This window comes from Centrocercus urophasianus, unplaced genomic scaffold, assembly GCF_019232065.1.
Source record: "Centrocercus urophasianus isolate 14NV4802_14NV808 unplaced genomic scaffold, USGS_Curo_1.0 seq_14, whole genome shotgun sequence".
NCBI lineage: Eukaryota > Metazoa > Chordata > Aves > Galliformes > Phasianidae > Centrocercus > Centrocercus urophasianus.
The window spans coordinates 28,070,576-28,097,008 of NW_024884586.1; the positions used below are offsets into that span (position 1 = coordinate 28,070,576).

General features: G+C 36.0%; 1 protein-coding gene across 1 annotated transcript in view; it reads left to right on the forward strand.

The window, feature by feature from the left end:
* AKAP6 (A-kinase anchoring protein 6) overlaps positions 1-26,433 on the forward strand; it is a 213,849-nt gene that overhangs the window by 24,098 nt on the left and 163,318 nt on the right. The window contains exons 2-3 of the mRNA XM_042814990.1: positions 6,978-7,229; positions 11,893-13,665. Coding sequence (XP_042670924.1) covers positions 6,978-7,229; positions 11,893-13,665 — 2,025 coding nt within the window. The remainder of the gene's footprint in view (positions 1-6,977; positions 7,230-11,892; positions 13,666-26,433) is intronic.

Here is a 26,433-nt window from a genome sequence, read left to right on the forward strand (position 1 = left end):
AGCTGGTCCTGGAAGTTGGCTGGAATATCTTTCAGCAGCAACTGCACTTCCTCTGGACAATAGAATCCTTTTCCTTCTTTACAGTATGTTTTATCCTTTGGCCCCAGCAGTGGCTCACATGGCAGCACAAATGCAAGCTGCTGGTATCCCAAGACTGGAGCTTTGTGATTAGCTTTTCAGGTATCATTACATAAGCAGCCTGAAGTGCTCAGTGAGTGACATCATTTCTCCCTTTCTTCTGGCCTTTTTCCTTGCAAACATAGTTGACCAGTATACTTGCACACTGAATACTCAAATAAAATATATCATACATGCTACTAATAAGTTATTACAGAGCAGCTCCATATCTTTCACATTCCCAGACAAACCATTACTACAACAGCTCTGTCAAAGAATCAGTGATTTGGCATCTATTTCACACTATTCTGAAGTACAAGGATATAAGAATGTTAGTCACTGAATCCTGAAATGACAGATTGCAATAAGGACATGCCTACTGGCCTGATCATTGAACTGGACAATTATTTTGAAATTTGTTTTTATCATGTACTTGGGTATCATGCAGCTAGACTCTTGTAAGACCTGATAATTTATGTTGAAATCTGTCTAAAAACAGTGTACTTTAAGGGAAAAAAGAAATCAAGATATTCTACAGGGAAAACACACCAGTCAAATTAATAATTTTGCCATATTCCAGCAAGTTTCTGAGAATTTTAGAAAAAGGTAAAATACAGACTACTTGCTCAGATTTTGAAGTCTCACTTACAATAAAGACTTCACTTTGTTTCAACTAAAGATATTAAGTTGAAACAACAGACAAGCAAGAAAGAGAGTGATGTTCAGAAGGCTGGCAAACCAAGAAAGTTAAGCTCAGTAGTATGGAAGCTGTGAGTGGAGAAATGTACTTTGAGAACCAATGCATTCCTAGGTTGCTGTCGTAAGCAAAAGCTATGGTCAGTGACCTTGGAAACTCCTGTTAGCTGTTCTGCTGCTGTGCTTTGCACAGTAAATTGCTTTCATTTCCCCTAGTCCTTGGATTCCACAATGACACAAGCCACAGTAGTTCAGCAATTCAGCTCTTTGCTGACTTAGAACTTGTAGTAAGTCTAGAGCTTTCCAAGGCAGTTGATTTTGCTTGGTCAAACTGGGTTTTTTATGCGTGGCTGTTTTCTTTGATTAAAGAGTATACTTAAAAACCTCTGCAAACCAGTGCAAGTAGTGTTTATTGTTAAAGTTTCACTAATAATCCAAATTAGAAGAAAATAAATTTATCCTTATTATAACACTGCTTGGAGATAGAGGCAAATAGAGATGAAGAACTGCTCTTTGTGAAGTCAAAGCACATCTAAAAGGCAAAATATTGCACTGAAAACTATAAATCTTTGTTTAGCAATAAAAATTCTTTTGTGTTCTTTATGTAAGCATATAAAGGCATGCAGAGTGAGTTTAATTCATAGTTCACAAGTATGTTTCAAAAATGATTGATGGATTGACATTTTTTTCTAAAAGATAGCAATTGTCTACAACTTTGTCTTCTGAGCAATTAAAATACACTTAAAAGGAAAGACCAAGTGGATAGATGTTTTCCTAAATCATAGTTTTTGTTTTGCATGTACAGTAGTTGTAAGACTAATGGCAACCTGTTCTTCATATTGAGGTTTTACTGTGAGATCAAAGGAGAGGAATCTGGTGTACAGCTTCTCTGTTACTGATATTAACTCTGAAGTAACATATTGTAACCTTTCATCTTTCAGTAGTTTCACATACATTGTAGCAGAATTTCTTGAGGAGCAGATAAAAGCATATATATTTTTACAGTTAGCATCAAAGCTTAGGTTTCATAGGCTCTGGAGGGTTTGTTTATGCACTTTTTCTTTGTCTACCGCAATGTTTGCAGTTCAGGCTATTTTAGTTGATGGGAAGGGTTATGAGCTGGCTGATGGATTTGTCAGCTGCAAATTACAGGATCAGCTGCCTGAGAGACTGAGTGAAGTGGGCAGTTGGTAGCCAAGTGGATACAGCCCCTCTGGCCTAAGGAATTCCACAGTCCATGTGCAGGATATTCCATGAAGGATGACAGTACTTTTACCTTAACACAAGTAGGAAGTAGTTTAAAAATAAAAGTGTGCAGTGAATGGTTTGAGATAAATAATTTCAAAAAAGACGCTTTGAAAATGATATTCTGTAAAATTCAGACTCTAATGTCTCTTGATGTTAAACTATGTATTATAAAATGGGTAAGAATTTCTATACTTTCATTTGTAGTTTATATATTATTGCAGTTGACCTAAGATAAATGCCAGCAGAAAAACACTGTTTTCTTTTTACTTAAAAGTATACGTGTTATTTTATTTTCTTACTACTTCTGGTAATAACACCTTGCACTCACTGCAGCATTTAGGTACTATGTGATGATATTGCTTCTTCTTTGGTTATAAATACAAACTGTAGTAAGGTAGTAAGGACACATAACAATGTTCTACTTCTTTTACTTTTTTTTTTTTTTTTTTTTTTTTTTTTTTTGGCTCTATCTAATGCTAAGTACAAGGAGTTAGGAAGAGCGAAGACAAAGAGGCCACATTTTAACAGGCTCTTTTAACAGCCTCGGAAAGATCAGGGATTTATAATGAAAATGCTATCACTTGTGTACTGTAAGGGGTTGTGGTAGAATGAGATCACCACCATGTTCAGATGCAGACTTGTGCAACTGACTGGGTGTAAGCTGAGTAAAAAGCTGAAGAATATTTTGCCATGCAAAAAATGGTGGCAGGATATCATCAGTTGCAGTGTTCAAGAAGCGTCTGGATGACGTGCTGCGTGATATGGTTTAGTGCTACTGTTGGCAATGGTGATGAGGAGATGGTTGGACTAGATGATCTTGTAGGTCGTTTCCAACCTTGTGATTCTATGATTCTATGATCACTGCGAAAGTGTACTAACAACATCTGAAAATATGTCTTCAGGCAACAAATGAATAATATGGTCTAATAGTTCGATACCGGTTGCTTGAGACAAAGAACTTTCAGTAAGTCCAGATTTGTTGTCACTTTTACTGTTGTCTTCTTACTTTCTGTTTCCTCTTCTCAATTGTGATGGCTTTAAAGCACTGTCTCACCTCTGCGGTTTTTGTAAATTGCAGTGGGTCATTGCTCAATTTTTTAATTTATTTTTACTTCTACCATGAGTATCTCCACTTTTCAAAAGTGCCGCAATTGAAGACAAGACTTGAATAAACTCTGGAAATATCTTGACTCCAGCAGTTTTAGCAGGAAAGACATTGACTTTGAATTCTCTTGGAAGTGAATAACTTATTTTTGCCTTAACATCGGATCTCTGGTGCTGTTTCCATGATGTATTTGAACTGAATTAATTATTTAAAAAAATATTGAATTTGTAGCTGTGGTAGAGGTAATGATTTCATTTTGCTGAATTATCTGTAAATCTAAATATCATATACAGTAGTAAGGAAACGTTATACTAGATAATATCATCTGGATTTGAGATTGTATTATTTCCTCTCAAGAGGTTATTTTGTACCAGGCAAGCATAAAGAAAAGTAAATAGGTTGTAGCTTTATTGACATTCTACTGCTAGGGACTAAGTAGCTGTAATGTGTATGACAAACACCATCATTTTTCCTTGCTGAAGTGCTGGCATTAGTCTTAGGCAGCTATTTCTCTTCCATTGCTAAGCTTTTGCCTTCCATCATTATATGACAGCTACAAAGCAAGGAAAGCAGATACCAACAGGGATCTAATTTCTTTTTCCGAATTTAATGTAAGATGTAGTTTCTCTAAACTAGTTCTTATCCATTTTATCCAGAAACCAAGCCTCTGGTGAAATGAAATGCAGCGCATGTGAAAATCCACAAAATCAAGTGAAAATGAAAAGGCACAAGTGCTGTGTGATACAGGGAGATGATATTATGGCTCTCATAGTTCTTGTCCAGAAATACCCAGTAGACTGGTGTATGGCCATGAATCATGTGTGCAGGATCTGGCACATCAGAGGCTGAAGATCAAGCCACCAGCTGTCACACAGGGTTTGTGTGTTTTCAGTAAGCATGTTGCATTGATGCTACCTGCTTCAGACTTGGATGGTGTTTGCAAGTGGACCACACAGCAAATATGAAAAAGGTCAATGCAACCTGGACATATTGTGCATGCATTGTAGACTTTTGTCCAGGACTTCTGGACATTGAATTTAATAGCAGAGTTAAGTTTCTTTAAATCTATGCCAGGCCCAACTGTAAACTAAACCAAACTTCCTGACCTTTTCAATCAGATTTTCATCTAATAAGAGGTGGAAAAAACAAACAAACAAACAAACAAAAAACCTGACAAAAATGACTGCAGGAAAAGCAAGAGAAAAAAAAACACAAACAAACAACAACAAAAAAACCCCCACAACCACAACACAAAAACACAGCTGTAGAAAGTGCCTAATGTCAACATGTTTATCAGTAAAGTTAAAAGTCATTTATAAGATATTTATGTTTATGTGACCTTTACTTGTATGTTGCATAGGTTGGCCTTAAGGTCTCTCCCTGTTGCTGGACCTGTCATGAATGGCTAATTATGTTGTTGGTGCGTGAAGCATTTGGCTGCTGTAATGCCCTTAACTCTAAAGTGCTTCAGAGTTTTAATTGTTAAGGAAAATGTGCGATTTATAACAAGACTTGTAAAAATTAATAGAATATGTCCTTGAATATGGACTGCTTTCAAATCTTCAGTGGTGCTGTGATTTGCATTTTAGGAGAAACTTTGCTATGTTGCTGTGGTAACTTTGTCTACATCAGAAACTTAAGATGCTTTGGGAGATAGAGTAACAGTAACTCCAGAGAAAACTTAATTGAGGTTCTTTACTCTGCTGATCTGCTGTAATATCTAGATTCATTACTCAGTATTTCATACATAGACAATTTCTCCTTGTCAAAACTCTTTTGAGAATCTTTTTGGCAGTTTAATTCAGCAGGTATGTGCTTGAGAAGCTAGAAAATAGTGAAAACTTATTTTGCACTTCGGCACATAATTAAGCTCATCCAGCTGATACAAAATATTTTTGTACGGATTGTGTCTAATATATAAAGTTACAGTTGCTAGACAGTGTACTGTTAATGAGAATGGAAATTAAACTACTTTATGGCCAGAAGGAAGGAGGCATGAACAGCACTAGAGAAGTGAATGCAAATTCAGTTTAATTTGCTTAAAATATTTTTCAAAATATTTGCAACAACATTGTAATACAGCTGTGTTTCCCAGTAAAGTTTCTATTGTGGTTTACCAAGAGTTTTAGCTGTGCCTTTATGCCTGGAGAATAGGTTTAGTGCAGTAATCTGGTAACACTTGAGCCACTTAACTTTTCTAGAAGTGTGTGAACATTTGAAGCTCTGAACACATGCAGCCCTGAGCATTTCCAGGTGAGGCCACGTGTTTTGTTCTTGAAAATATAGATGCTAGTTGTCATGACCAAGTGATCAAGGAGAAAGAGAGGAAGGGAGATTGCCTCCTTCTGAAGGCATACCTAAACTCTGCTCATTGAAACTCCAATGTTTTTGTGCTCACCTCTGACATTTCTGGGAGCTACTCCTGCAGAGACTTGATTTAGCTGTCAGGACTTTATAAAAACATGTTACTGCTTATAGTACTCAACCAAAGCAGTTTATTTAAGGTTAATATTCTGTCTCTTGTACTAAATGTATTTCTTAATATTACCTTGAGATTTAACTTTGGTTTGATTTGTTATGTACATACAGCTATACATTCAATAATTTCACTTTCAGACTAAAGTTGTCAAATCTGAACAGATAAAAATTACAGTTCTACATTGTTAATTTAGGAGGAATCAGCTTTATTGAGTATCGTTATTCTACTGCTATGCAAAAAACCACAAGTATTGTCAGAAACACAAGCTTTTATTGTAATTGTTTGATGGGATTGTTTTGATAGAAAGCAAATTTGAAATGAATCAAAATTATGTTGCTTATTCTCATTTTTATTAGTGTTATGTATTTTTATACTGCCACATACTGGATTGTGGTGCTATTTTTTTAGTATTTTAGTCGCATTTCTTTACTTGTTTATAACATGTTTTTTTAGACACAGCTTTCACGCTGGATTGCTTTAAAGCAGCATTATTCACTCAGTAGTTTTTGTCTAAGTATTCCTTACAGTCTTGTGCTAGCAAATTTTTTCCTTTCACAAAGAAAATCAGATGCTGATCATAAAGACCTTACTCTGTTTGTAATATAGTTCAGAAATCTGGAACATTGATAAATATGGAGGATACAATTCCATCAAAGTCTTTATTTTATAACTTAGTAACTTACTTTTTTTTTTTACTGCTTTCTCAACGCAACTGTTTGTAGCCTGTCCTCCACTCATCTTCTGTTTGATTTGGCTTCAGAACAAGACTATGAAAAATTAGCAACTTCTCATTGCAGCAATCAGCAATGGATCTCATAAATAGCTTATCCACATTGATGCCATTCCAGACTTTTGCCCTGCTTGGCTATCAAGGCTTGGTTTAAAGGGAAATACTGTCCAAAAGAATTTTCTTGATGATGGGACAGATTGTATAGTCTGCATTTTAACTGGAGGGGAAATAAACTAAAAGGATAAAGAGAGATATGCATTGCGGCAATATTATCACTTTCATTCCTATTTTTGTCTTCTAGGCTGTCAGTTTACAGTGTTAGTTTTCTGCTTCTGATTCATGTAATCTTGTTATGCCATCTTTCCTTACTGTACGCTGGGCTTACTGAGCATTCCTGCCAAACAAGACAGCTGCTGGTTCAGTTGTTGTAGCGTTGCCATAAATAAATAAATAAATAGAGAACCTTAGATGTATTCATTATGTTATCTTTCCTCTCTGAAATAAGCTAATCTGCAATTAATAAAATGTGGTTGACAAGTAGATCTGATCCATGGATGGACTTTGACTGTAGCTTAATACCTACTTTATTTTTTCCATTACAGGATATTTGTGAAGATATATCCGATCATGTTGAACAAATTCATGCTCTACTAGAGACTGAGTTTTCTCTGAAGCTTCTCTCTTACTCTGTCAACGTGATAGTCGATATCCATACAGTACAACTACTCTGGCACCAGCTCCGTGTTTCTGTTCTGGTTCTGAGAGAGCGCATTCTCCAGGGGCTACAAGACGCTAATGGAAACTACACCAGACAGACTGATATTCTACAAGCATTTTCTGAAGAGACAAAGGAGGTATAGTAACTAAATTGAGCATTTTTGATAATTTTATTTGTATTTGAAGAAGCTTGTACCTGTTGCACATTTCAAATTGCTAGGTTGGCAATTTTAAGTGTAGCTTGGCATACAGACATTTATTGCTACTTTTGTAAGAACCTATCTTGAGTGTTTTCATTTAGTATCTGTTCATACCAAACTAAGAGAAGAACCAGTAAGACCAGCTCTCAAAAATGTCATAATAGTGGTAAATAAAGTTATCTTTTGGTTGAAATAATTTTTGTAAAGGGGTGGAAATATTTACAGAGGAGTTTCTAGTTGCTCTTGAATGTAAAGGTCACATGCAATTCAAAACCCAATTTTTATGTGCAGTAATTTCTTCAGTTAAAAGCTTGAGCTCTTCTTGCATACAGAAACAGGAAGTTTGCACAATGTTTTTCCAAACTTTCCAGGTTATATCATAATCGCTTTAAAGCAGAGAAGATGGACTATTATTAGTATGACTTTGCAATTTGCCGTTAAACAATCACATATTTTGCCTGAGAAACAACTATACATGAATGAAACCTTTTTCCCCCTAATGCAGTGTTGAATTCACTTACATGTAAACGGTTTGTAAATCTGGATTCATTTAGCTAAATTGCCTTTTCATTGAAATGAATCATAGAATCACCAAGAAAAAGAGCTCTAATATCATCCAGTCCAACCATCCACAGCACATATTAGTAGAGGGATATATCACCAAAATATCCCACTAAACCATGTTCCTTGGTAGAACATCTAAATGTTTCTTGAACACCTCCAGAGTCGGTGACTACATCAGACTGTTCCATTGTCTAACCACTCTTTCAGAGAAGTATTTCCTAATGTACAATCTGAATCTCCCCTGGTGCAACTTGAGGCTGTTCCCTCTAGTCCTTTAGCTAATAACGTCGCAGAGGAGGCTACTCCCTCCTTGCCACAACCTCCCACTGCTCAAACAAGGTCACTTAGAGTAGATTGCATGAGATCAACTCCAGGCAGATTTTGAATATCTGCAAAGGAGTCTCCACAGCATCTGAGGGCAACCTGTTCCAGTGCTCTGTGCTCTCAACCTGCTGGTAACGCTCTTCCTAATGCAGCCCAGGATGTCACTGGCCTTCTTGGCCACAAGAGCACACTGATGGCTCATGATCGACTTGGTGTCCAACTGGACCCATAGGTTCCTTTTCTACAGAGATACTTTCCAGTAGGTCAGCCCCAAAGCTGTACTGGTGCAGGACCCTGAAATTGCCTTTGTTGAACTTCATGAGATTCTTCTTCACCCAACTCTCCAGCTGCTCAGATTTCTCTGAAAGTCAGCGCAGCATTCTGAAAAATATCAGCAAAACCTAGCTTCATATGAGCAGCAAACTTGCCAAGGGTGCGCTCTGTCCCTTTATCCAGGTAACCGACAATTGAGATTTACAAGACTGTACTCAATATTGATCGCTGGGGGGCATCACTGTCTGGATTCTGCGACCTATGTTGCAGAGGAAGTCAAAAGCCCCGTAAAGATGTCCTTAATTTCAGATCTCTGAAGTTTAAAGAGCATGTGCATACCTTTCTGCTCCCTTTTGAATTTTTATGTCTTTGGTACAACAAAGTGGGTGGCCCTGAAATCAATATTAAGACATGTCCAGGCCCACCTTCCACACCCCCTCTTCCTGATATATGTGCATCTGATGCTTCAGATTTAGTTTCTCCTTTGCTGTTGACGGTAAATCTCTGGCAAGTGAAACTGATGCTTGTTTGAAAATCCAGAGTAATGACTGAGGGTGAAATATTGATTTTTTGGCTCAAGTGTGGTGATTTCAAGACCTAAGAAAAGAGCTGATTCAGATACTAAGAAACAGAAAATGTCCCACATGGCTCTTAATACAACTCCTATTAAAAATGTCCTTCCAAAAAAGGGAGGACTGACTGGAGAGGGATGGATTATTTTCCAGTGGAATTTTTTTTTTTTTTTCCATATTGGCTTGCTTGATAATAATAATAATAATAATAAAAAGCAGTATATCCTATCGCAATTCTTTAATTTCTCTCAGTTAAAACATAAACAGCATTTGATAAAATTAATGGTTGGCAATAGAAGGAAAAAAATATCAATATTAAGTTCCTGTTCTAATGCTTAAATAGATTCCCAGAAATTGCTCTGTAGATTTTAATATTTTTTTTACATATATTTATTCAAGCTTTTCATTGAATATAATGTGATAGTGGCTTTATTTGAGTGAAGAAAATAAATAAGAGGTAATAAAAAATAACATAGAGAAAATTGTATCTGGTCTCACCTACACCCCTGGACTCTTTCCCAGACAGGTCTGTGTTGTGTGACTACAAAATGATTCACAGTGTAAGGAGTATATCTTCTAGGGGTTTTTGTGTGTATGTGGATAGTGAAACTGCTTGGGCAAACCAAGAAAACTTGACACAAGCAGATAACCCTTCCTTACAGAAACATTTTCTTAATTGAGTTCTTGAGGAATATAAACAAGGAATTAAAGTTTATTTTTTATAGTTTATAAGGTTTATTTTTTTATATTTTGTGTTTAGGGGTCATGTGCACATATGCATATGCATATGTGTGTATATATATACCCACATCCTGTAGCTTAGCTGGCAGAAAGTGGCAGAAAGTATTTAGAAGTAATTGCAGGCACAATATACTAGTCTAGATGGAAACTTAATCTGAGCCAGCAGATCAAATGTTTTCTGTAGTCCGCGAACCTGTCATTTCACCAAATGTTTGGCTTGATCCTTAAGTCAGCCTTAAGACTGGCAGCTCAGGCTGCCAGTGTTAACTGAGGAACTCCATGGAATTGATGTACCAAGTTTTCTTTTGTGCTCTATGACACAATTGCGTCTCGGTAAATTGCATCACTGCTCCTGCAACTCTCATAGTGTTCAGACAATTTTCTGGGCAGGGAACAGTCCTTCTGGGCTCTATTTATAGTATTTTAGAAAGCATACAGCACAGTCTGTATTGACTTGCTTAGGAACACAACCAATTGTCTGGGAAGACAGTAACTGTACTTTTGGCTATCTTGGTGCCAGCCAGAAGAGATACAAGAGAGTTCATGCTTTGAGGAATAATGGAAATAGAATAAAAATCAATGGGGCAAGCTGCTATGATGGAGATGCCAAATTGAGAAAATAGTTTTTTAAATAAGAACTTTAGAAAATTAATATTTTAAAGGACGTTTTCCCCTTTAGGAACTACCCAGGGATAGCTAAGAAGAAAGAAAAATCACTTCAATGCAGCCTGAGTTCTTCCTAGCTGGAGCTAATTTTAATAGTTGTATTTCGAAATTGATGAGAATAGGAAGTATGAAAAGGGCCAGTATAAGTCCATGATAATATACAGTGAATTTGAATGGTCTCAAACAGTTGGAAAATTCACAGTAGGAAAACCTTTCTAATTAATTTAACTTATTTGAAAGAGTAAAAAAAACCGCAGAATTGTACTGGATCATATATAAATACAAGATGGTTTTGGACATATAGCCTACAGTGTTTTACAGGAAATATTACTGTGTGGAAACAGATTTTTTGAAGTAAGTTATCCTTCTTGGTAGATGTGTGAATATTTTCCTGAATAAAAACAATAATAAAACTATGGTAATACTGGCATTAAATAATGCTCATCTGAACCACATGTTTGAATGGCTGCCTGGGAAATGACCAAGCTAAATGGTCTAAAGAACGTGACTGTAAATTTTATTAAAACTTTATTGAGATTTTATTAAGATTCATAAACACTTTTTTTAAGAGTCGAAGGAATGGAGCTCATTACTCAGGAGAAATGAAGGCCTCTTTTGCCTTTGGGAAGGGGTTTGATTTATATATGGCTTTACAGCTTCTAATATTTTCCTGAAATTAGAGGAAAAATGCAGCTGTAATACTAATCCTTGTTTAATCATTATTTTCCTTAATAAATGCAACTCCAGAACAGAAATTCAACAGTTTAATAGAAACTTCCCTTTTTAATTCTGGATTATTGACAATGCATAGTGTGTGGCATAGGTTCTACATCTGGATATAACATCCTAAATAAAAAATATCAAAAACACTTCAAAGTCCAAGATTTCAGTTGATAAATATATGTACATAAATATATGTAATGTATGTTTTCCACAAACAACATTTTTAGTAAGAGGAATTTTTTGTATGTTACTATGATTAATATGAGTTTTGGTGGGTGTAAGTACAGAGATCAAACATTATGTTTATAGAGGATTGCAAACAATAGCCTTCTTTATTGAGACTCTTCTGGTTCAGACCGTAGTCCAAGTGGCTTATTGTGAGATTGTAGGGATAACTGCACTAACTGCACCTTCTCTAGGTAAAACTTTGCCTTAAAGATATCTATTATGTACACCAAACCAGGCAAAAAAGACCAGCATACAGATTTAGCCACCTAGAATTAGAATCCTAAAACATGAATTTCTGCCCTTTGTGATGTTTTTAAATAGTTGTTGTAACCACTTGACCTAAAGTTTTGTTTTATTTTTCTTAGATCAACTTTCCAGTTTCTTTCTTGTACAGTGATTAATACTTTATTAGATGTTAGGCAGTGAAGCATAAAGCTGATATTTCATTATCTTGTGTGTAACATATGAAATTAAACTTCTAAAAGGTGCCATTTCTTCCTGTATTTCAGGATCGACTTGACTCTTTAACTGAAGTTGATGATTCTGGACAGCTAACCATCAAATGTTCTCAAAATTACTTGTCATTGGATTGTGGTATTACCGCATTTGAACTATCTGACTACAGTCCAAGTGAAGATTTGCTTGGTGCTCTAGACGACATGACCTCCAGCCAAGGTAAAGCAAAATCATTTGAATCCTGGAACTACAGTGAGATGGATAAGGACTTTCCAGGACTTATCAGAAGTGTGGGTTTACTTGCAGTAGCAACAGATTCCATTGCTCCTCAGAGTAACGAAGCATTAAATGAGAAAAAACATTTACCTCTTGCATCAGAAGATGGAGATGAAAGCAAGGACAGGAAAGGACCACATGAGCTTTCACATTCTCCTTCTAATTCTCCAGTTACTGAAGGACCTTGCTCTGAAGATGGCGTCTCATCAACTGAGAACAAAACAGTTTCTGCACAGAAGAAACCAGAATACAATCTTTCACAACTCAGTGATGAAAAAATCAAACACCCTCACTGTGAAAACTCAAATTCTAAGAGATCCATAAGAGACTGCTTTAACTATAATGAAGATTCCCCCACACAGCCTACTTTGCCAAAAAGAGGTCTGTTTCTGAAAGATGATGTATTTAAAGACTACATGGAAACCAATGACTTTAAAAGGCAAATCTCTCAGATAGTAAAGAATGAAATGAGTAGAAGTACACCCTCACTGTTAGATCCACCAGACAGGTCCAAACTTTGCCTGGCTTTACAGTCAACCTATAGTAGTCCATCTGCTGTTAGTCAGTCTTATGATTGCTTAAATAAAATAGGCGATAGTAATCTTGAGTACACAATAAATAATCACTTTAAGAACAGTCCTGTGAGTCTAGGAAAACCTGCTTACTATACCTGTAAAGAAAAATCAAAGCACAAGAAGTCTCATGACACTCTACAGAAAGTGAAAGCTGGCAGAATGTCTGTACGTATGTGTAAAACAGCTCCACCAACAGAAGTAAAAAAAAGAGAACGTTCTCTACAAAATGGAATTACTTCTCATAACTCTCAGTGTCTAGAGGGCGCAGAAACTGATTCTTTTTCTGCATCATCAGATGCTTGTAATCAGGGAGACCTAAATGGACAATCACAAGGTAAAACTGAGCCTTTTAGTTCACCATGTAGCCAAAAGAGTGCTTCCTCAGCTAGTTCTGAACATATCAACTCATCACCTCTTTTACCAAGAAGAAAGAAAAATAAAAGTGTATCCTCATCACCACGTTATAGTCATAAACACAGTAAAGATGGTGAGATCTGGTATGGTTCTGATGAATATTTAGCACTTCCTTCACATCTCAAACAGACTGAAGTGTTAGCTTTAAAACTAGAAAATTTGACAAAGCTGCTGCCTCAAAGGCCCAGAAGAGAAGCTATTCAAAATATTGATGACTGGGAGTTGTCAGAAATGAACTCAGATTCAGAAATGTATCCTACATACCAGGTAAAAAAACACAAAAAAATGGGTAGAATTTCGCCAAGTTCTTCAAGTGATATAGTATCTTCCTTGGGGGACAGTATTGAATCTGGGCCTCTCAGTGATATTCTCTCTGATGAAGATCTTTCTATGCCTGTGTCTGGCATTAAAAAATATACTGAAGGAAAGTTGGAAAGGACAGCTGCTACTCAGCGCACTGAGAATGAAACTTCTGCCTCAAATAAATCAGCTTTAATTCGTCAACTTATGCAAGATATACAACATCAAGAGAATTATGAAACCATATGGGAAAAAATTGAGGTAAGATCATAATCCTGTGTTTTTGTGCTGTGTTTTCAATAAGACTGTACATAGAGGTGAAGCTGGGAGCAAGGGAAAACCTGCTTTGTTTTTCTTTTAATAATGAAAATAGTCTCTACTGACCAATGGAAGTAGACAGCAGTAATGGTAATTGTGCTTATGACTGGCTGCAGTTAACCTTAATTACACAGAATTTGATTGTCTTACTTACACCAATGCCTTTAAACATGGCAAAACATACTCTACAAAGATAGCAGAGCTTCTTTTGGCCAAGATTATGTTCATAATAGGTTATTTTTGGAAGCATTTGAAAATTATCATTTTGTGAAATGATGCTTCGTAGTCCCCACTTCATATTGCCAATTTTCTTCACAAAAAAAAGTAAAAATAGAAAAATTGCTTTAGTGCAAGAATGTGGGGATAATTTTCTTGACTCCTGTCACATAATGTATAATAACTTCATTTCATTTTATTCATTTCTCCTTTTTTGCAATGATATTCCTTCTAGTTTTTGTGGAACTAAGCATAGCAGCTTTTAATTTAATTTAACTTGAGTTGAGATAGGATTTTTTTTTTTTTTTTTGGCTTTGCATCACTTCTGAACTACCTGTTCTTCAGAAAGGGAAAAAGGTTGCAGTTAATGCTATTATTTATTTTATGTTAACGTTATTATTCTGTTGCTATTACTCTGTCTTCTGTTTATAGAACTAAAAAATGGTTAGTTTTTCAATACAAGAGCTTTTACTGAGATGATTCCTGCCTAAGTGATGACTTGCTGAGCAACTTTAATGTGATATAAGTAGTAGAAAAAATAGAAAATTCCTCTGTTATGTGAGGTTATGAAAAATTGCAAAAAAAATCCTCCTAAAAAGTATCATACATGTGTTGCAACAGAGTCCTTTCTTTTGCCAGATCTCCTGTTTCATAATTCCCCAAGCCAAATGGGAAAAGTGTCGTCATTTGGCATTTAGTTCAGTTCTATTGTTTAATAAATCTTCAGTCCCAAAAAGAGGATTCCTAATTGCATGAATGTGTCTTAGCAGTAGTTCAAATTTTTTTTTTTTTTTTGCGCTAATTTTATGCTAATGAAGTCAGGTATGAAAGGAGAAGCTAATTAAGAAGAAGCAAGCACGTGCATGTTTGTAATCCACTTACATTGTGGAAAATGTCTAGCCTAATATATTTTATTTATCGAGATTGTAAAACAAAACTTAAAGAACTCAACCTTTCGTTTTTGGCCTTGAAAGAAGTGGCAGTCTCAATATCATTGAAAGTTGTATTTTAGATATTTTAATAGAGTGCAGAAAGTGGTTTCAAAATTTTATACTGACGGGAATAATTTTGAATTAATTCAAATCTGGAAATACCTCGACATTAAGCAGTTTGCTGAATGTATGCTACAGTATTTATTTATTGGAAGACTTCTCCATTGTCTCATTTATATGGAATATAATCATCTGAGGAAACTAGCCAAATTTGTTCTTTCATACTTCCAAATTATGTAGATGCCCTTGCACAGGTACTGTTATACTCTTCATCTTTCTGATTATCCATAGACAGAATTCTGCTTGTCTGGCCTAATTGCTGCTGAACTGGAACACTTTCTTTGTGATAAACACTACATATTTCTGCCATATTTTGCACTGTAGTGCAGTTAATTCTAAATATGATTTCTAAATTAATTCTAAATAAGTTAATTCTAAATAAGCTTATTTAGGTAGTACTGGGTATCTCTGTTTTGTGGTATGTTACATTTTTTTGTGGCAGTTCCATGTACATTTCTGAAATTACATTTTGGAGATAAATATGAGAAGAAGAGATAGAAAATTCTGAATGTTCCTTTTATTGTCAAGATGTATTTCTACACTAAAAACAGCATTAAAGCACTTTTAGTAGCTACCCCAAGTTAATTTTAGAATGCAGATTCAGGTTGGTAGTTTCTGTTATACTAACTGGAAAAGAAAAAGATATGTCAGCATCATTCCTGCAGGCAAAATCACTGGCGTTATTTTCAGTAAGACTCTTCAGCCTGGAGGAGACTCAGTGATCTTATTAATGTGTATAACTACCTAAAGGGAACATGCAAAGGGGATCGGGCCAGGTTTATTTAAGTGGTGCCCAGTGACAGGACAACAGGAAATGGACACAGTCTGGAACAAAGGAGGCTTTATCTGAACATCAGGCAACACTTTACCTTGTGGGTAACAGCAGAAGTACAGACTGACTAGAGAGGCTATGCATTCTCCTTGGAGATCTTAAAAAGCTGCATGGGCACTTGTCTCTTGGTGTTTCTACTTGAGCAGGGGTTGGACCACGTGGATCCAGAGGTCCCTGCCTACCTCAACCATTCTAGAACTCCACCTTATCAGTTTTGAAAGGTTCCTTTCTTTGATAAAACTAATTTTTCCTTAAAATCATACTAATGATATATTTTTTTCATTTTTATGTGCAAACATGAAAATTGAAAGATCATCTTAGGGATGATATTGTAATGATACATTTTAAATCACCTGAGTAATAAGATAGTGATGGCAAAAAAAAAAAAAAAAAAAAAAAAAAAAAAAAATTCAACCAGAAAAATCTTGTCCACTAGATAGCAGTCCTAGAATAACTGTATTGACATCTTTGTCCTGTAATCAGTAGTAACTCATAATCCCATTCTATCTGATTTTTGAAGGCATAATTATAAAGGGTGGAAAGGTAACCATGTGCAATACTGGGCATTCAAATGAAGATATTTTGGCTTTACAGGCCTCAGTGTTTATTATATGGAGAAAATTGCCAAATTTTCCTCATTTACAGACTTGCAGCTTGTTTTATGGCAAGCTCAGTTTTTGCAAGAGTCATATGAATACTTGAATTTCTCTGAAAACAGCAATCTGATATCTATCGTTCCCATCTTTTCACGAATTTCCCCAAACTCCGGTGGCTCTGTCTTTGTCAGGCAGTTCAGACTGGCACTCATTACTCACCTTCTTGACGCATTTTTATCTTGTGGATTAGAGTATGCACCAGGAATCCTACAATGAAGAGTTATTGCTGGTCTTTGTGTTGCCTTCCAGGGTCCAGTCAGGGGCATTGTCACCCTTGTGCAGCCATTTGTCCCCTTTGCAGCCAAGATCTTTCAGTGGAGCAGAGATCAAAAACCTCTTTTCTGAGTTATTAGAGTAATAGGATTAATTTTCCCGTGTGTGTGGGGGTGGGGGTGAGGAGAGGGGGGAGAATTAAGGTTTGGTGAAGTGTGCAGTCTACAAAAAAGAGTGTACTCTCAGAGCTAAACTTGTTAGAGTGATAAATAACCTATGGGTTTGTGTGTGAAATACTTGTATTTTCAGAGGGTAGTAACAAGGTGACTAAGCTGTAGGCTTCTACCAATGGTTTGATGGGCTCAGTTGAGTGAATTACATGTTGGAGATAGAGTTGGGAGTCCATTTGGGTAGTGGAGAGATGGCTGGAAAATATTTGGAGGACTGAAATTTAATTGTTTATATTGATAGAGGACATAGTTTCTTCTGGGCAGAAAATGAAATATAAATATTGCATTGGTATAGTTAATGTAGAAGCTGGATTGCTATAAGAGAAGCAAAGTTTACTTGTATTTGGAGATGATTTTCATAATTAGGGCAAAGAGAACAAATGAAGTTTGGCCGTAGTGCTAAGGGTACTAAAAAAGCTTATAGAAAATGATAATGCTGATAGGACTTGGTAATGAAGAAAAACAGAACGTAAACCAGTAATGTCAGAACAGATGAAAAATGCAAAGATAATTGACAGGGAACAGGGACTTGCTTTTTTCAAATTACCAGATAAAGGATTTTTCAAGTGCTGTAGTGCTTTCCTCAACCTTTTTCTTTCAATAAATTATGCAAAAGTGCTTTAATACTGAACCCCTTAAGATAAATGGATTACAAATTTTTCCTAATAGTAAAGTGGTTGTCAACATTTTTTCATTTATAAATCTTACTGTGCTGTTTCATAATATACTGAAATACTGCTCTTTGCTGAGAAGCAATTTGCAAAAACAAAAATCAACAAAAAAAATTACCAACAAAAATACAACACTGAGTAAAAAGTTATCAGATCCAGAAATGCCTTGGCAACAATGAAATCCTCTCAGCAGTTTTGTTGCTTTGTGCAGCATAATTGCGGATGTCACATCGTATTTGTACTGTGAGTGAAGAGCTATTTTGTTGCTTTTGATCTGATAATACTGCCCTGCTTTAAAAGCCCATCCCTTGGTTTACAAGCTGGTTGAAGTATTATTAAGCAATAATGCATATGGAATTCACATTCTGCTCAAATTCTTCTTACTAAAAATGATATTGAAATACAGTGAACGTTTGGGTTTCTAACAGTTTGCTTGAATTTAAACATCTCTTCTGAGTGCATGCACTTTTCTTTGGCATTTGCTTTATAACTGAATGAGTTTGCCACCGGGAATCTTTGCAAAACCATCAACTACTATGCAAGCTCTGCAAATTCTGAATTTGTAACTGCACATCTAAAACTGACTGTAGAAGTTATATAATGTGAAACACATGCTTGTTCAAAACTGTTTTTTAATTCCCCATGTAAAGGCCTCCAAATTTTAGTAATTTCACAATGATTTCAGGGTATGTCCTTATTAGTGTATAGAACTGATTGCAAGTGATGTTCTACATCAACCATTTGGTTCACATCTGATGCGAAACCTTTAGCTCCAAACACCTCATGATTCTTGCTGTGTACACAGCTAAATGCCACATCCCAGTCCTCCTGTTTTCAGTTTGAAATAACTTCTGACAAACTCTGTTAACTAGTTAACGTATTGATTTTCATATTATATTGATTTGATTTTTTTTTCCACTCCTTGAAGTGCCATCATTATCAAACAGATAACTGTTGAATTAACATTTGTGTTTTCTATTGTTCCCTTAAGCATGTTTATATACAGAGGCATAAGAAAGAATGCTCATTGCTTTCTATTTTCATAGTACTGCACCTTTCCCAATGCTTTAAGGTCTAGCTGTTCTGTTACATAATACACTTAGGCTCCTGGATACTGATGTTTTATGTATATGCCAGAAAGCTACAGTACAGCAGAGTCCCCGTGGTCTAGTCTAAATATTTAATTATTTAGATAATACATTGTTGCTAACTTCCAACCAAATTAAATTCCAACCTATCTACAGTTGTTAATGCATCATTGCCTTAAAATGTGTGCATGCTGAAGATGAGTCAGAGCAGGAGAAATGTTCAAGGGTCTAGAGAGGATTAACTTGAGAGGAAAGATCAAGTCCACTTATGTAAGATTATTGCATAACTCTTCAGAATATGTTCATATCCTTTTCTTTTTGTGTGTCTTTATATGGTTTGACAGCAACAGAGTTTTCATTCCTCCATCCTTTCTAGTATATTAGGATCAGAAATGAAACATTAAAGCATACTAACTCTTAAATCATGTTTGTCACCATTAAGCACCAGAGTGAATATGATTTGTGGTGAACGTGGACAGAAAACTGTCTCTCAGAGGTTTATTTCAGTTTATCTGTATGCTTACAGATTTTTGAAAGTTGTCTTAAAAGCAACCAGAAAGACAAATAAATGCTTATCCTTGCCTTAGATTTTGGAGCCCAGATGATAATCCTAACAAGGAACTTCAACTAGCCTTAGCTAACAAAACTTACGTCTTATGTGAATATTCGTTTATTGTTAGCAAAGACTTATTTTGAACCCTGATTTCAAGTAGATCAAATAATTTTGCCAGAGGACTAGATTTGCTTCTACTTTCTGTTGGACAATCTTTGGAAAATTCACAGAGCAGGCTGACGAAGATAGAGACCAAGAGCCAATGAGCAAACAGAGATGTAGATGTGTAGATATTTAAGTTGCAAAAACTTAATAATTTTGCCCACTGATGCCAACATCTGACTACAGGAGTATTTCCTTACTGTGCTGTATGAGACCAAAGACACCCAGAATCATTTGAAACATAAATACTACTACAATATACCTGTAACTGAAGTTTAGGAGCTAGCATAAAACTAGCCCAGATAAGTCCAAACTGGGTTCAACGTATACATTGCAGTACAAATTTGTCACAACTCTGCTGAACTACAGAAAACAAGAGAAAATTGTAAATTTGTTAAAAACAAATCTTTTGGGGTTAAAAAAAAAAAAAAAAGAATAAAAAGACAGCAAACAAAAGACCAGAGCCTGTTATTTTATTCTGTAAAGGTGGGTTAAAACAAAAAGAAAAAAAAAAGTAACTCAGACTTAGGGTTTTAAGAGGTTATAAAGAACTGCCCACTAGAGACCACTGGAAAAAAAATTATAAATAAAGTGAAGTGAAGATAAGTAAATTAGGAGGCAAAAGAAAAGCAATCAGTAGAGGAAGTAATAATGACATGATCTTTTTGTAGACTGCAGATGAACAAAAATTGAGTGCATAACAGGACATGAAATTGGGGAACTGGAGCAACAATAAGAGAGGAAAGTAAGAGATGACAAATCTTAATTTCTTCCTGCTGTTGTCATACTTACAGAATAGTGGCAATCACTGCCTTTCCTGTTTTAGTATTTAAACACAGAAATCTTAACTGCAAAACAAGTTCATAGGTCAAAGAATTTAAATGTCTCTTGAGAGGTGGCAGATGTAACCTCTTCTCACCAATTAACCTCACTCAATAGGAAATGCTGAATTCTGATTTTGAGGGAAAATCATGGTCACTGTATCTTAATTCATGTCAAGGATTTAGCAGAGGTCAATACATTCAACAGTTACTCATAAGCAAATAGCATCTGCTCTATTTTAGTAAAGAGTTGTTTGGTATTTTTTCCTTTAATAGGAAAACTTTTCGATATGGTAATGTATCACCCTCTTGAGGCCAGTTGTTGTTACAGCACCTATTTAATAGAAATCTAATTTGCTTCTCAAACGAACAAGATTTGTGTAACTCTACAGTCGGATTTGTTAGAAATTCAGAAATTGAATAATTGTAAACAATAATGTTTCCTCCTCACGAATATTCATTGTTAGGAGGATATTTTTACTTAAGTGTGGGTTCCAACTACTTTTGCTTTGAATTTTATTCCAATGAATTTAATCTTGAAATGTCATTCTGATTTAAAATAATAGCATGAGTATGTCTATTATTAAACTTTATAAAATATAACCTGCACCTCCACTCCTATTGTGGAAGTGTACTATTTCACTTAACAGATATTGCAAAATATATTTCAAAAATAAACTCTTTTCTGCAAATAATAAATGTCTTACTGAACATATATCTGCTATTTTTATTATCATTTAGAGAACTTTACTTACGTTATATAGATAAGCAGTGATTATTATGACTTTCTGATTTTCAGGCCAAGAATATTATGCCTTTCTGCCCTTCTCCATCACCTGCCAGCTAGCTTACTGAAAATGATACGTAAAATATAATTAATTTATCTTTTAATACAAAGGCACTGAATCTTTGAAGTTGATTTTGTGCCATTTGCTGAAGTACTCAATTTGGTTAATGTCATTATTTTAACATGGTTTATTCTTCATTTTGGAAAAGATAAATTGTTTGCAACTGCCCAGACAACCTTCAAACCTCTTTTAAATTGAAATCGCATGATAGGCCCACTCTGCATTTAGGCTGCAGGAACAAGCATGTGTATGTACATTACATGCAGTTTCAAAGGAATTAAATGCTGGGGGAGTGAGGTCAATTTCCAAGAACTATAGGATCAAACAGTAAGGAAATGCTAGGACTGGTGGGAGGAGGGAGGCACTCAGGCGGCGCCTGTGGAGTCCTGTGGTGCTCCCCAGCGCATGTGCAAGGTCACAGCTGACCCTCAGCAGGACGAACAGCTGAACATGGCTGTCCCACCCCCAGGCTCCATCTGACGCTTAAATACTCAGGGCATGCCAAGCAAGAAATAATGGCCATCCATAACTGCCTTTTTTTTCTGAGCAAAATAAAGCTGTATGATATATTACAGAAGCCATTATATGGAAAAATTGCAAATGAAGGTCAGTTCATCTTTTGGATGAAGTTCAGCTTATAATCAAAAATACATACATTAGCTGTAAAACAATCTGAAAATAAGGTATGTTGCCAACACAACATTTAAAATAATTACATGAAGAAGCAACACAGTACTTCCAAGTACCCTTACATCACCCTAAGTTGCTTCAACATCAGTAGTTATATTGACAGCATTTTTAGAAAAAGTGTAGCAGGCAACTAGCTTCACAGAAAATGTAGATGCTGACCACATACTCTCACTAACCATGGAGTTTGGATCAAGGTTGCTGCACAACAAACATTTCATATTGCAAGAATAAGGAATATTCTGATCAGAACATTTTGCTTTAGATTTTTCTGTAGAATAAATAACAAATCTATTTAGGATCAACAGATCCTGAACTAACTTCTATATTTTCTGCTGTATTATAGAGCTTACTAACAGTGGACAAAAGGAGAAATAATGTGAATGTGTGAATATATCCCAGCAATCAGGCCTTAGCCTGTAACCAGGACATAGCAACTCATTTTGGTGTGTCTATACCCTCCTTAAACCATAATTCTGAGTTACCTTTTTTCTTTTTTTTTTTTTTTAACCAAAATTTGGAAACCTTTACAGAATAATTATTTTTACCAGTTCCCTCTTAGCCAGATCACTCTGTCCTCTCCTGCACTGTGCCCAGGATCCCTCCAGAACCCAGATCTTGCTTTCAACTGCAACTGCAGAGCTGAAGTTTCCCTTTCGGGGAGTAGCTAACATGATCTGTCTTCTCTCAGGCACATTTGCTGCTTTTGTCCTTCCCTCTGTACACCTCTGGATACAAATATCTGGAGACTGTGGTTACAACTTGCTCCCTGGTGTATCAGCTGAGTGAGTCCAAGTGACCTAAGAAAATTCACATCTCTTGGCTGTTCTTTACACAGGGCAAATCTTTGACTTAGGAGTATAATATAAAAAAGGCTGAGCTTGAGGTACTTGATGCCCTAATACATATGAGAAACTTAAACTTATCTTCTATTGGAACACATTTTGAGCGTATATCTTTTTTTATATAGAAAATAAATGACTCAGAGTTATTTTAAGAGTAGTGAAAGCTACTGGGAGACATGATCAGTAACAGGCATTGCTAATTGTGAAGGAATGTATGTTGAGAAACAGTATGTAGCATTGACCAGACCATTCAAGGACCAGATTTGGGTGATCGTTTAGAAGTTTGTGCATTGTTCAGGCCTTACAGCATCACCGTTGCTGACTGCACTACCTTTAATTCTTTTGTGTGTCAATTTCATTTCCATTAGCTTGTTTATTTTGTTTTGTTTAGCCATTCTTTCCTTGTTCTGTCTCCTTTTCAGGGATCTTGGTATCCTTTAACTCTTGTATTTGTCTTTTCTGCTGTCTATATTATTTACTCCATAGTTTCAAACTATTTTCCCAAGAACCTCTGCCCGTTCAAAATTTCATCAGAGGACAGATTAGGGATGCTGAATGAGGCAAGTGAAAGAATCATGCCAGTGCAGGCTCTGCCAGGCGAGGCTGCAAGCACTGCTCTTGTGGCCATGAGTACAGCAAGCCTTGGCCGATCTGAATGAAATATTGCCTTGAAAATAGCCCAGTTCCCAGTTGTGATGCATGATAACTTAGGAGGTAGATAGGCAAAAGATCTAAATTACAATCATCTAATATGTTTTGATTTGTGTGAAATTTTTCCATGCAAAGAAAGATACTCTAATTATTTGATTCCCAGGAGTGCTTTGAATTCCATACCACTTTTGAGATACAGCATTGATCTATATTTCTGCAGCATGAACTCTCTCCTCACTGGAAGCCTGAAGCCTTTCTGGTGTTATGGATGTTAATGTTGGGTCTCTGGTTGAAAGCCTGGTCACATCAGTGTGAGAGATCAGCAGACGTTTTGTATGGTTGGCATTACTGCCTTCTGAGCAGATGGCATCTCTGAAGGTTTACAAGCAATCCATATTGCTGTTAAGTTCACACCAGATGATTCCTTAAATGATGAATGTATCAGAGAGTTTTCCTGCTCCCCTCCCTTCTCTGCAATTGTCCTCTCTACTTTACAACACTTGCAAAGGCATGAAGACCTTTTTTATGCCACTGTATGGCATACAGGTGCATACATGTTCGCCCTCAAGGCTGCTTGGATCTTTGCTCCCCAGCAGAGTCCTTCCAGCCCACTGATTTTGGCTCTAGGCTGTGGGTGTTCACTGGCCAGAAGGCTGGGGAAGTGCTGTTAGTGGTGCTGCAGGCTTGTTTGCTATCTGTGAAAACACCATGCAGGAATAGGGCTTTGGAAGATTTTGGCATACTTTACTGTAACTATCTTTAGTTTTGCTCCAGAGCCTAACTGCTGATACTGTCAAGGTCTCTTTTTAGATCTTGTAAGTCTCAAATTGTATTGGACAGCTCATAGTGGTTCTTTTAAATAGAAATTATATCTTCAACTTGACCAAAGGCAAGACAAGGCATAGAGTAAGGAAAGAATCACATTTATGGCACAATGGAAAGGTTTACGTAATGTAGACAGATACATTCATGAAAGGTTCTTAAAACATACATTAGTGTAACCTGCTCTTTGACTTTGTTTCTGTTCCTACACAACAATCCCATGGGGGCAGTGACATTACTGTTGAAGAATCAGGTTCCCTGTCTTCACATGTAGTTATTTTTAATGGACTGAAAAGTAAAACTGCACTGCTTGTTCCTCTGTATCCTGCCTTTTAAGCCATTTATATTTGTGATTCTCTTACCAAGAAGGCTTTGGGAGCACAAGAGCTTCTTAAAAGCTTTTATTGCCATTCCTGCTCTAGTCAGACTACAGTATAACTTAGGAATGCTAGTAAAGTCTGCAGGTTTAGTAGTAGACTAAAAAAAAAAAAGTCTGCAAGAAGTAAGGTCAAGAGTATCTTTTCACTGACTTTTAGGGGCAAAATTAGAACTGAGTTAATTTGCAGTGTTTTTCTAGGCTTCTAAGAACTGTACTTTGTCACACAAGAAGTACTCTTGACTCTCCAGAACATCTCCCTGAAAAGGTGAATTACGTCTGACTGACTGTGTTTGATAAAACTCCACATTTTTACATATTAATCCTTGTTTTGCTGCATTAGGATATGTAATGTGAATTTTAACTAAGAAAACATCATGAGCCAGTAAACATCCTGTGCTGCTTTTTTTCATTCTGTAACTGTATAAATTGTGACCAATGAGCTGGATGCCCATCAGAAAAAGTACATTCAGTAGTCACTTCTATGTTTATATGTAGTCACTTCTAATTTTATATGTGATTGTTGGATACAAAACCAAGAGCTGGCACTTGTGAAAGATTTGTTTAGCATCATATTTGACCTTAAAAATGTCTAACTAAACAGTATATAGAAGAAGACTAAGATATATCTCTACAGAAATGTCCAGTATGAAAAGTCTTTTATCTTTCTCTTTCCTTGTTTTGAGTGAATATTTAAATTCCATATTTTCATAGGCTGAGGTTATCGTGTAAGTTAGTAACTTCTTAGCTGAAAGCTGCTAGTTTCTAGACTGTTTGTAAATGAATGCATTCCTAACTGCATATTAAATATTAGCATCCTCCTGATGTGCTTGGTCAGTTCTGTACTTCAGCAAAGTCATTATCTGCCACAGAATCTTGACAATGTAACACAAAGAATATTTCCCATTGTGGCATTTTTGTTCCTTGGGAATCCCTAACATCTGTACTACTAATGGTTTCATTGTTGTCTCTGAGTCCAACTCCAATTAAATTGTCCATGGCAGTTTGTTGCAGCCTCATCCTCTTGAGTACCTGGATTTCTTTGAGTTACCTTTGCCTATGAAGAAAGTGCACTTTTATCCTTTTGAAAATAAAACCCATGAGCAGGAATGAGTTCCTCCTGAGACTAATATGTAAGTCCTTTTGTGGTCAGACAAAGGGTTTCTTAATGTATTCTGTGATAGAAGAGCCCTTAGAGCCAGCCCATCTTGCACACAGACCCCTCTCGTGAGCTCAGATTTTTTGTAAATTGGGAACAAACTTTACAACACTGTCTGCTTGCAACAAAATTGGACATTCATTTTTAAGCAACAGCCTCATAACCAATTCTTCTAAGAAGAGAATTCCCTTTGTGTAATAAAAGGGAAGGTGGAGAGAAAAAAGGTCTGGGTTAGTGATTTAAAAAGCAGTGTTGTCTGGTGCTTCTATACTGAGGTTTGTGTAGACACTGTAGAGTCACACTTAACTGCCATAATAGATTGCTTAGTATGTTTGCACTTAATAGTTCGCTGTTTCTGTTTTATTTTGATTTTAATCTTAGTTCAACTTATTAGAAGGGTTTTGTGTTTCAAAAATGCAATGACCAGAAGTATGCCTTCATACAATAAGCCAGCATGTGTGTTAAATGAAAATGTTAGCCTAATAAACTGAGCACTACTATCCCTCTACAGCTTAAAATTACAAGTCAAAAGGTATTGAATTAATGTTTCTACCTGTGCTATATAGAGGCACAAAACATCTGGGAAATTTTATCCATAAAAAGTGAAAGCAAAATTTGGCATGGAAGGAAGGCATACATAAAGCATTCTACAGTGGTGTTAACTGGTCGCAGCTGCATCCTCTGTATTTTGTATCATAATTTTGACAGTGTTCATGCCAGTGCTTACTTTATTGCATATATCCAGATTCCTCATCTAAAGCAATCTTGCATAAAAAATGAAAACATTCATTGTTTTCATATTCTTTTGAAAAAATTATTTTTTTTTTTT